The 11,953-nt window shown below is 19.6% G+C and overlaps 3 protein-coding genes across 4 annotated transcripts; 2 read left to right on the top strand and 1 right to left on the bottom strand.

Annotated features, from left to right (window-relative positions):
* Positions 1–257: 257 nt before the first annotated feature.
* Positions 258–6,776, top strand: l(2)41Ab (lethal (2) 41Ab). Its single transcript, XM_012492023.3, has 9 exons — positions 258–624; positions 794–1,416; positions 1,832–2,075; positions 2,146–2,556; positions 2,721–3,242; positions 3,315–3,602; positions 3,724–3,882; positions 3,954–4,556; positions 5,227–6,776. The coding sequence occupies exons 1-8, from the start codon at positions 505–507 to the stop codon at positions 4,179–4,181; spliced, it is 2,595 nt and encodes an 864-aa protein (XP_012347477.3). The 5' UTR covers positions 258–504; the 3' UTR covers positions 4,182–4,556; positions 5,227–6,776.
* LOC100863827 (facilitated trehalose transporter Tret1) lies at positions 5,253–6,776 on the top strand. The gene has a single exon (XM_086914963.1). It carries the CDS (start codon positions 5,253–5,255, stop codon positions 6,666–6,668), a length of 1,416 nt encoding a protein of 471 aa, XP_086771089.1. The 3' UTR covers positions 6,669–6,776.
* A 2,468-nt stretch (positions 6,777–9,244) lies between these two features.
* LOC100870081 (kelch domain-containing protein 4) lies at positions 9,245–11,953 on the bottom strand. Of its 2 annotated transcripts, none has more exons than XM_086914962.1 (8): positions 11,527–11,953; positions 11,159–11,329; positions 10,800–11,035; positions 10,552–10,718; positions 10,313–10,462; positions 9,952–10,167; positions 9,526–9,708; positions 9,245–9,441 (listed from the first exon to the last, which is right to left on the bottom strand). In XM_086914962.1, the coding sequence occupies exons 1-8, from the start codon at positions 11,638–11,640 to the stop codon at positions 9,281–9,283; spliced, it is 1,398 nt and encodes a 465-aa protein (XP_086771088.1). In that variant the 5' UTR covers positions 11,641–11,953; the 3' UTR covers positions 9,245–9,280. The 2 variants fall into 2 exon arrangements, with proteins under 2 accessions (XP_086771088.1, XP_086771087.1); XM_086914961.1 differs by having other exon boundaries at positions 9,526–9,882; positions 11,527–11,947.

The raw sequence follows: 11,953 nt of genomic DNA, 5'->3' as shown, positions 1-11,953 counted from the left end.
TGGGAAATATATAATTTATAAACTTTCAAACTTTCTTGCAATTTCAAAACTTAAAATATTGATGAAATTTTTGATAATTATTAAACCATGTATATATTATAATAATTATATATACATTACATTACATAAATTATAATTTTAGAACATGATGTTTAATAAATGATTATTTAATAAAATAGCATTTTTTATAATAAAATATATATCAATTAAAAAATTAAATAGTAAGAGAAAAAATTTGATAAAAATAAAAATATTGTAAGTTTTCTTTCTATTATTTTTTACTTCGCGACTGTTAATATGGTTACCATAAAATTGAAACATAAATAAATCTTTCAGTATTGCAAGAAAAAGTTTAAAGAAGAAGATTAAACATTTCATATATACATATATAGATTAATTCTATTTAAGTGAATATATAAAAAAGATAAAAAATATTTTTTTTAAAAAACAGTTTCTAAGTAATTAAAAAATTCATAATAGAGCACAATAAATTGTGTTTGAATTATGGCAACTACATTACATATTCTGAATCCAAATGATAATTTGATGAAAAAATTTCAAGAAACACTACATGCACATTTATTGCATGTTGATAATAAACTTTCAGAAGAAATACTCAATCTTGTAAGTAAATGAATATAAAAATATGATAAAAATAATATATTTTTTTATATATTTTATATTACTATATTTACTATATTTATTGATAGGGATTTTGTTTATATTTTGTATATATTTATGTTTAAATATAAACAAAAATATATCTTCATAAAATATTTTTATATATTTTTAGGAAACATCAATAAAATGTGCAGAAAAAGAATTAGAATCAGAAGCTATACAACTTTATCAAATGCAACAAGATGTTCAACGTCAACATACAATGTTACAACAATATATAGAAGCATTGTCAAAAGTCACATTTTTGAGAGAGAAAAAAAATAATAATATAGAAAATGCTAAAGAAATTCTAAAACAAAATTATTCAAAATTGAAAGAAGAAAAAGATAAAAAAGAAAAACTATCTCAAAAATTAAAAAATTTATTGGAATTTCATTCTTATTTGTCTAAATGGGAGAAAGAATTAAATAATCATTTAATTATATCTAAACAATTGTCATTACAAGATATTAATAGAAATAAGATATTGATTAATAAAAAACAACAAAGAGATTTCATATTATATCGATTAAAAGAAGAAATATGGAAAATTGAATCAGAAATAGCTTATTTTGATGAGCAATTACAAATTAAAAACAAAGAAAAAGAAGATGCTAATAAAATGATAATTGATGCAAATACAGATTTAGAAACTCTGCATACAGAACATAAAGATTTACATAATATATGGAAATCTGTAGTAACTAATATTTCTAAAAGAAGTAATATTCATGATCAATTATATTTTGAACAAAAGTAAATATTAAAAAAAAAATAAAAGTAAAAAAAAAATTATAAGTATATATACAAGTGTATTATATACAATATACTCCTTTAAAAATAAAATAAGATATAAATATGTATCTTAATATTTTTTAATTATATATAAAATGTAAATATAATATAGTACAATATTATTAATATGTTAATAAAATATAAAAATTGTTATAATAATTGTTAGTAATATCATAATATGGTCATATTTTAACTAGCTATTTAAAGCAATGCTAAGTATGTAGGAGTTTATTGTATATACATTTAAAATAATTTTTTATTTATTTTAAATTTATTGTCTTTTTTGTTCATATTGAATTTTTCATAGAAAAAAACGAATTCATATGAATTATATTTTTTATATTTTTTTAATTTATTAAAAAATTAATTTTTTTAGAGAAGCACATAAGTTATACAATGGATTATTATTAGAAATACAAAAAGTAAATAAAGAAATAGAAAAAGAAATGGAAAATAATGAATATTTGACATCATGGAACTTTCGAATAGAAAATAATATTAAAATTACATCACGAGCAATATCAATGTACAATGAAAAAATTGCAAAAAATAAAGAAGAATTATTAAACTTAACTAAAATTAATGAACAAACAGAATATGATTATAATGTTATATTTAGTGTATGTTAAATATGTTATAATTGTTAAATTAAAATATTACAACTATTATTATAAACTGATATAATTTCAGAAATATCAAAATTATCTTTATGAAGAAGAACAAGTAAATAAAAAGCTTGAAACTACTTTTCAAAAACAAAATAATTTAGAAAAAACAATATTTGAAAAACTGGAAGAAAAAATTATATGCAATAAGACAACTAAATATATAAATGAATTATTAATGAGTACAAAAAATATTGTACTAGAATATGAAATTTCAATTGCACGTATAGAAAATACATATGGAAATAATCTCTTACAATTAGAAAAACTTAAAAATCTCATTGAAATTAAAAAAACAGAATTATTGGAATTGACACAGAAGAATACTGGGAAAGAAAAACAAATAGATGAATTACAAAAGGAGACAAAAAAATATGAAGCAATGATAGGAAAATCACAAACAAAACTTCTTGGAATAAATAAACTTATTGAGCAGGTTGTACATTTTTTTCTTTATTTTTTAATTCAAAATATATTTTGATTATATTTTATTATATAAATTTGATTATATTTTATTATTACAAATTACAAATTATATATTTATATATAATAAATAATTAATAATTTTACATAAATAATTTTAAACATAAATAATTTTAGATATTACCAAGTATTGGCGGAGAAGAATTGAGTCCACAAGACTTAAAAATTGTTAGTTTAGAAAAAAATATTCAAGAACTTCAACAAAATATTAAAAAAGCACAACAATTTTGGTTACGTCAACAAGGTTTTTTCGTTTCATTAAGTCAACAAAGAGAATCACAGTTAAGAGAATTAAATCTTCTTGAAAAGGAAATTATGATAATAGGACAAAAAAATTTTAAATTGGAATATGCATTAGAAATGCTTATAAAGGAAGAAGCAAATGTAAATAAAATTATAACTTCTCTTAATCAAAAATTATCCCGCATGAATTCAAATTTAGTAGTACAAAAAGATTTAGAAAAGGAATTGGAAGATAAAAATTGTATAATGAAGAATGAATGTCTTTTATCTTTTCAAGAATTAGAATTAGAAGTTATAAAAATACAAAGTGATTTAAAAAATTTATGTACAGAGAAAATTATACTTAAGGAAGAATTAAATTCTGCACAACAAGAAAGTTTAGCATGGGAAAAAAAGGTAATTTATACTTTATTTTTTTCACTGTATCACTTATTTTTTTATAATTGTTATAATATTAATATAATTAAGGTACAATTATTACAAGATACGATTAAAAATATGAAAGAAGAATCAAGTACTGGAGGTATAGCTTCAATGAAAAGTGAAATTCATAGAATGGAAATGAGACTTTCTTATTTAAAAAAAATTCAAGAAAAATTAATTCATGATATGAATCTTTGCATTACAAGAAGAGATATTATAGTTGACAAAATGTTTGGTAAACTTAAAAAGAATCCAAAAGTAAAACATAATGAAAAGATTATAATGTATAAACGTTTATCTGATCAAAAAGTAAAAATCAAACAACTTTTAAAGGTAAATTAAAATAATTAATTTCTATAAGATTATTATGTTTTATTATTTTATAAATTATTTTTATTATTTTATAAATTATATATTTATTATATATTTATTATATATATTTTATTATTAACAGATTACAAAACAAACGGGTAATATGATAGAAAAATTAAAAATTCAAATAACAAGCATTCAGGATAAATTAATTAAATGTCAAGAATTTTTACAAAATCTAAAAATACATGTTCAAACTGTAGAAAACGAAATTGAACAAATGGAATTATTAAAATATCATGTATGTTTTTAGATACATCATATCATTAAAATTATTTTATAATTTTTTTAATATTACTTTTTAATTTTTAGAATTTACATAGTTTAGTTCTTAAGCAAAGGAAAGTAAAACAATTATATGATATAAAAAATGGTATATATAAAATGATTTATAAAAACGAAAATATAATTGAAGAAAATTTGCAAAGAGAACATTATTGCAGAGAATATTTAAAATGTACATTAGAAAAAACTAATCATGATTTTCCAACATTAAAAAATAGCATAAAAAGAGTGTTACTTACTTTGCAAACATTTTAAAAAATTAATGAATGTATAAGATAAGGTAAAATAATTATTATGTTATCATAAATGAATACAAAGGTACAAAGTTCTAGTAAGGAAATATTTTACCAAGTTACAATAGAATAATATTATATAAAATTTTTCAATGTTCTAAAGAATGTAATTTCGAATTATATATTTAAATATTTAATAATATTTAAAGAAATAAAAAATTTGGTAAAAATTGAAAGATTAAAAATATTATAATCTAAGAAGAATAAAGAAAATATAGATAAGAACTTCATATTTAACAAATGCGATAGACGAATCACATTAATGCGATAGACGAATCACATTAATTCGATCAAGATTAATTTTAATCCAGTCATATCATTGATATGAAATATTAAGGTAAATCATCAAGATATCATTACTATAAATCATATATAATCGAATTTAAAACAGATAAGCATAAAAACATTTTTATCTTAAATTGATTTTTTAAATTTTTCTAGTTTTAAATTTTTTCTAATTTTATTTATTTACAATATATGTGCAATATATAATAGTGCAAATCATATTAAAAAAATAAGAAATATTTTGTTTCATTACTTATAATAATAATAGTAGATAATACTATATGTAAAAAAATATTTAATTTAATATAAATAAAATTCTACCAGTAATAGATTTAAATTGAAATAAAATGTAAGTAATTATTCTCTGTTTAAAATATTTAAAATGTTTCATTAAGTTTTTTATTTCATTAGGATTTTAAATTTTTTTATTTGATTATATTGCACTGTTGCACTTGTTGCAACAGTGCAAAAATTATAATTTTAAAGTAAATTTAATAATTTTGAATTATTATAAGAATTATTAGAATGTCAAATTGAAAGTTTATAGTTTAGAAATTCATTTATAGAATTGTATTAATTAAAAATACAAGTAATTTTTTCTTTATTAATAATTCAATAAATGCAAATTTTAAATTATATTATTTTTCTAGCAAATATACAATAAGTTTTAACAATTGTTTAAAAAGTCTTACAGAAAATAAAATTAAATTAATTATTTTTAGCTATTTATTGAAATAATTTCAAGAAAATGAATGAGAATCGTTTTGGAATTTCACAACAGACTTTAATTTCCAATACTGGAAATCAAGTTATATCAACTAACAGACTAGTTCAATATATTGCTAGTTTGGCATCAACACTTGGAGCCTTAGCAGCTGGAATGACATTAGCATGGACTTCTTCTGCTGGTGATGATGGCAAAAATCTAGAATCTTTATATAAAATACATATATCTAAAGATGAATTTTCATGGATTAGTTCACTAGTTGCAATAGGTTCAGCCGTGATATGTATTCCTATTGGTATTCTTGCTGATATAATAGGAAGAAAATATTCAATGCTTTTGATGGTGATACCTTTTAGTATAGGCTGGTTGCTTATAATTTTTGCCAACTCTGTGATTATGTTTTATATTGGTAGATTCATTACTGGTCTTAGTGGTGGAGGTTTTTGTGTAGTAGCACCAATATATACAGCAGAAATAGCTGAAAATGAGATTCGTGGAACTCTTGGATCATATTTTCAATTACTTCTTACTACAGGCATTCTTTTATCATATATTTTAGGAACTTTTGTTAATATGCAAATATTGTCTATTATATCTGCTCTTGTACCATTTATTTTTTTTGTAGTTTTTATGTTTATGCCAGAATCACCATCTTATTATTTAAAAAAAGGCAATGAAGAATTTGCTAGAAAAAATTTAATCAAACTACGTGGTATTCAATATAATATAGAAAATGAATTACAAAATCAAAAAGATGCATTAAAAGAAACTAATAAAAATTCGATTTCTTTTTGGACTTTAATTAAATCTAAAACGACTTTAAAAAGTTTTATAATTGCTTATGGTCTAATGTTTTTTCAACAATTAAGTGGTGTTAATGTTGTTATATTCTATTCTAAGAATATTTTTGAAAAAGCTAATACTGGTTTAAATTCTGATTATTCGACTATTATAGTAGGTGTAATGCAAGTTTTGGCTGTATTTGTAAGCACATTAATAGTAGATCGTGCAGGTAGAAGAGTATTATTATTGATATCTATAATATTTTTATGCTTAACATCTTGTGCACTTGGAGTTTATTTCTATCTTTCAGAAAATGAAATAGATGTTCATTCAATTAAATGGTTACCTTTAGTTTCTATATGTATTTTTATTATTATGTTCAATGTGGGTTTTGGTCCACTTCCATGGATGATGATGGGTGAAATTTTTGCACCAGAACTAAAGGATGTAGCTGCAAGTAGTGCTTGTCTTTTTAATTGGATATTAGTTTTTATTGTAACTAAATTTTTCAGTGATTTTTCAATTAGTCTTGCTGCTATATTTTGGTTATTTGCTGTAATTTGTCTTATTGGAACTTTCTTTGTATACTTTTTAGTTCCTGAAACAAAAGGAAAATCTTTAGAACAAATTCAAAGAGAATTAAGTAACTTATAATATTGTTTAAAAACTATTTATATTATATTATCTATAAAATTTATCAATTTATTGAATTAACAAAATAATGTTGCTTTTGTGAATTTAAAAATAAATCATTTAAAATGATCCACAGTTTTTAAATTATTTGTATTGTAAAACTATTATTGTTAAAATCTACTAATAAATAAATTATATAAAATAGATAATATATATATATATATATATATAGATCTAAAAATTAATTTAGTATCTTTTTAAAATAAAATTACCATTTATTTATATAAAAAATTTTTTATTTATATAAAAAAAAATTGTATAATTCTTTGAAATATTTATCATTATTTTTGTGATTTCGTTTCATTTTTTACATAATTTTCGAGTTTTTTAATAAAGTTATCAATACTTTTTTCTAATCTTTAAAAATATTATTTGAATGATTTAAATAAAATAAATGATTTTGATGATATATAATTTTGATATATAATTTAAAATATAATCTTGAATACTTTAATACCTTAAATACTAAAAACTATTTAAATACTAAAAAAGCTATACTGAAACCGATATATTATTAAAAATCAAAGTAAAATAATTTTTTTTTTTCGGTTTTTCTATTATGAAGGATAATAATATCGTTTAATCGCTTCGCGATATAAACGAAATATCTCATGATATAATGTCACTTACACAATATTACAGAATGAGATATGTTGCATATTTGATTAATAATTAATATTAATAAAAATTTAATTTAAAATTAATAGTAAATTTAATAAAATTAGTAAGTTTTATTAATAATAATAATAATAATAATATCTATTTATCAAATATAATTGTTACATATAATAGTTAATAAGAACAAAGTTTATATTAATATTAATAAAATTTAATAATATTAACATTAATAATATTAATAAAATTTAAATTTATCTTACTAAAATGTAATAAAATTTATTATAATCTTTACTAATAAAATACAATATTAATAACATGTGAAATATGTCGTTCACAATCACAAAATTATTAAGAATTAAAACTAAGACTTTTTTTTCCCCTTAATAATTAAAAATAATTTAAAAATAATAAAATAAGAAATTTATAAATATACAATTTTGTAATTGTATATTTGTATTGTAATAATACAATAAATTTACAATTTGTTGAATTGTAAAATATTGTCAAATATTAATAATATCGAATAACAACAATACTATTAACAATATCGAATAAATTATATCTTAATGATGATAAAATAAATTTAAGAGATACAAATAATTTCTCAGCATTGATGACATTACTAACAAGATTTTCAATCTGCAAATTCAAAAAATTTCGAAACTTTGGTGATATATAATGCATGTCTAAATATGTCTTACGTAATTTTTTTTTTTGCTATTCAATTTTAAAAGGGCAAAATTAACTCCAAATGAATGGAAATCGATTATTTTTTCGATGTTGTGTTATGATTCAAAAGATAGAGAAGAAATTTTGAAATAAAAGTTCTTTTAATAAGTACTATCATTCAGTAAAAGATTTATCAATTATTTATGTGATCAGAAAAAAGTTATTATAAAAATTTATAATTTTTTTTTAATTCATTTTTTCGAAATCTTAATCAAGTTTCAATAATTATGAAACAGTATAAAAAATAAAATTTTTTTTAATTTAAATATAAGTTCTTTTGTATTATTATTTTATTTCACACAAAAAAAAATAATATAATCTAGAAAAAATTTCTGGATTTTACTACACATAAATAATATTGTACAAATTATAATTTTGATTCATGTGTACAATAATTTTTATTTCAATCATAAAATATTTATATAATATTTTATATATCTAGTACATCTTTTAATTAGAAAAATAAAAATGATGTTGTAACATTTAAAATATAAAATTAACAATTTGCTACATTCCGACAATCATTGGAATATCATTAATCATAATGTTCCTTTTTTCATTTGCAAACATATTGTAAAGACATATTATTTTAGTTTTGATATCATAACAATATCATATATACATCAATTTTACTATATCTTTAAAACTTCGGTTTTAAATCCTTGTTTAAAAATAAAAAATTAATAATAAATAATACCGGTATGATATCTAATTAAAATAATGGATAATTATAAATAAAGTCAAATTAGAAAAATGATTCACATACAGGAGAATTTCTTGATGTAAGAAATAAATTATTTTTTGTTTTCTTTTTTTTTTTTCATAAAACTTAAAAAATTTGTTTCATCCATTCAAGTTGATTGCTTTTAAGAATCAATTGATATTTGATAATGATTTATATTGATAGCTTGAAAATTAAAATAATTTATAATAAAACTTTTTTTATATTTCGTCAAATAGGATATTTGATTTACATTTAAATCAAAATTATATTAATTATAAATGATTTGATATAAAGACATTAAATCAAATTCTATATCTAATACATATATATATATATGTTATTATTTTATATTATAATATATAAGATTTTTTTTTTTTTTTTATATAAAATATTTATATAAAATATTTTTTCTTTATATAAGTTTAAATATTATAAAAATAATTTAAAAAATAATATATTCAATTCATTTTATTTCATAATATATATTTATTATTATTTTTCATTATTCATCCACTTGCATATCTATAAGATCATTTTCATTTTCATTGTTATCATCTGTATCTATATCTTCATTATCTGTACTCGAGTCACTAGAATCATACCAAGTTTGGGAAGATAAATCATCTTCTAATATTGTTTTCCATTCATCCAATTTTCGACAATCTAAAAATATAAAAATAACTAAATATAACATTTATTGTCATTTTATAAAATTCTATCTAAGCATATACTAAAGCATAAACACACCTAAACTATAAAAATCATTAAGTGTATATTGTCGATTTCCATCTTCAAACATACCACCATATAAATATAAAACATTATGTTTTACAGCAAGTCCACAATTTATTCGTGGACATGGAATGAACATATTTTTATATATGTTTTCTTTTTTATCAACAGTAGTTTTTTGTGTTGGTCCTATTGTAACTGTAAATATTCCATCATTATCAACAACTGTAGAATTAATAAAAATAGAGGATGCTTCTTGCATTTCTTCATTATTGTCATCTTTATTTTCAATCAAATCATCTTGTTGCTCTTTTTCCTTCGGTTTTCTTCTTCGATGTTGTGTACTTATATTTTTTTTTCCATTTAATGTTACTGATATTAACCAATAACATATTTATTTTTTTAATTTAATCATAATATTAAAATAATTAATATACCTACCTATGTGCCATTGAAATTTTTCCAAATCTAAAACTAATAAATCATTGTAAAATATTCCATGGAGTTCTTCTTCATTTTCTTCATCAAAAACTCCACCAAATAAATAAGCCAAATTTGATTGAATTAATGTGGCTGATATGCCACATCGTGGTGATAATTTGATTCCCGTTTGTTTTACAGATATCCATTTCCATTTTAAACCAGTCTGATCATGTTCTATGATATATGAATGTATAACATTATTTAAAAATTTAATATGGAAATATTTTATATTATATATATATATATATATATATATATATATATATATATATATATATATTTATATATAAATTTCATATTTTATATAAAAATTACTTACTTTCAGGAATCATTAAGAACATATCACTATGTATATATCCTTTGTCAACATCTTTTTTTATTCTTTCTTTACTATAACCACCATATATAAGAAGTTTATTTTCAGGAATCGGCAACAGTATGCTTCCAGATCTTGGAAGTGGTGGAATACCTATAATTTTATATATTTTTAATAATATAATAATTATTATTTTAATAATACAACTTTAAAAGCAAATTTTTCATTTTTCAAGATTTTACCAGATAATTCAATTTTATGCCATATATATGTTTCAAGATCAAATATATGTACATCATTATAATATTTATAATCTTTCAAATTGTCATGAAAACCACCAAAAATTACCAATTGTTTTTTTATATGAACCATTCTGTGACCACTTCTAGCTGATGGTCCACCAGGACGTCTTAAAAAAAAAAAATAAATAAATAAGAAAAACGAATAAGAATATTTAATAGTAAAATATTTAAAAAATATTATAACATACAAAATTTTTATCCATTTCTTTTCTGCAAATCGATAAACCCATAAATCTTTGTAGTGATAAAATTGTGATTCTGAAGGACTCGAAAATTCACCACCAAATATCCAAAGTTCTCCTTTATTTGCAGCTGTAGTTATTGCTTGATGACCACAACGTGGAGGTGGAGCACCAGGTACTTTTATAATCATCCATTCATTTTTGTTTAAATTATATATAAACATATCACCATAAACAAATGTCTAAAGATAATTGAGATTTATTAAATAATTTACAAAATATATTAAAATAATTAATTAAAATAAATCTTATTTTTATTTAGTAAAATTTTATACTATAAATTTTATAATATATTTTTAATTTACCATTCGTCCATCATGAAATTCTCCACCAAACATAATAAGTTCATCTTTGAAAGGATGTGTTGTTAAGGTAAAATTTATACGTCTAGATGGTGGTGCTACAGTTTTTTCAATAATACATTGTCTTTTAGCTTCTTCTTTTTCAATTTGAGCAATAATATTTTCTATGTCATCCTAAAATAAATATAAAAATAAATCAGTATTGTATTTTTGTGTTATTTAATTTGGAATTATGATTACATTGAATAAAAATGTTTATCTTTTATTTTAAATTAAATACATCTTAAATTATAAAAATTTTATAATTTATAAATTTTTAAAAAATGCTTTATAAATTTATAAAAATGCCTTATATTATATATTTATCTAACCTCGCCAAGTTTAGCTAATTCTTTTTTCTGTTTAGCATTCAACTTCTTTTCAGTTTTAAGTGCAGTTTTTTCATTACCACTTATTTTTTTTTTGTTTTTATCTTTTTTACCCATTGTATTTAATAAATTTTTTTTAAAGTAGAAAACACTTAATTTTGAAATCTCAATTTTTTACGATATAAATATATTTGTTTAAACTGCGGGTCATAGATTAAACTTATGAATAGCTAGAAATAGGAACGAAAATAAGAACATCTGAGTTCCTTTTTTTGTAATATTTCTTTTTATTTTTGTCGTTTTATATATATATATATATAAAATACCATAAAATTTATAATATGACTTGTATAATAACAAGATGAAGATTAAATATTCATAAGCACAGTTTTACATAATTAAAATAAATCATCTATCTAATGTTATATGT

This window comes from Apis florea, unplaced genomic scaffold, assembly GCF_048593485.1.
Source record: "Apis florea isolate Af1SG1 unplaced genomic scaffold, ASM4859348v1 contig_3758_pilon, whole genome shotgun sequence".
NCBI lineage: Eukaryota > Metazoa > Arthropoda > Insecta > Hymenoptera > Apidae > Apis > Apis florea.
The sequence above is the reverse complement of the archived record's forward strand: the minus strand, read 5'-3'. Positions and strand labels throughout refer to the sequence as shown.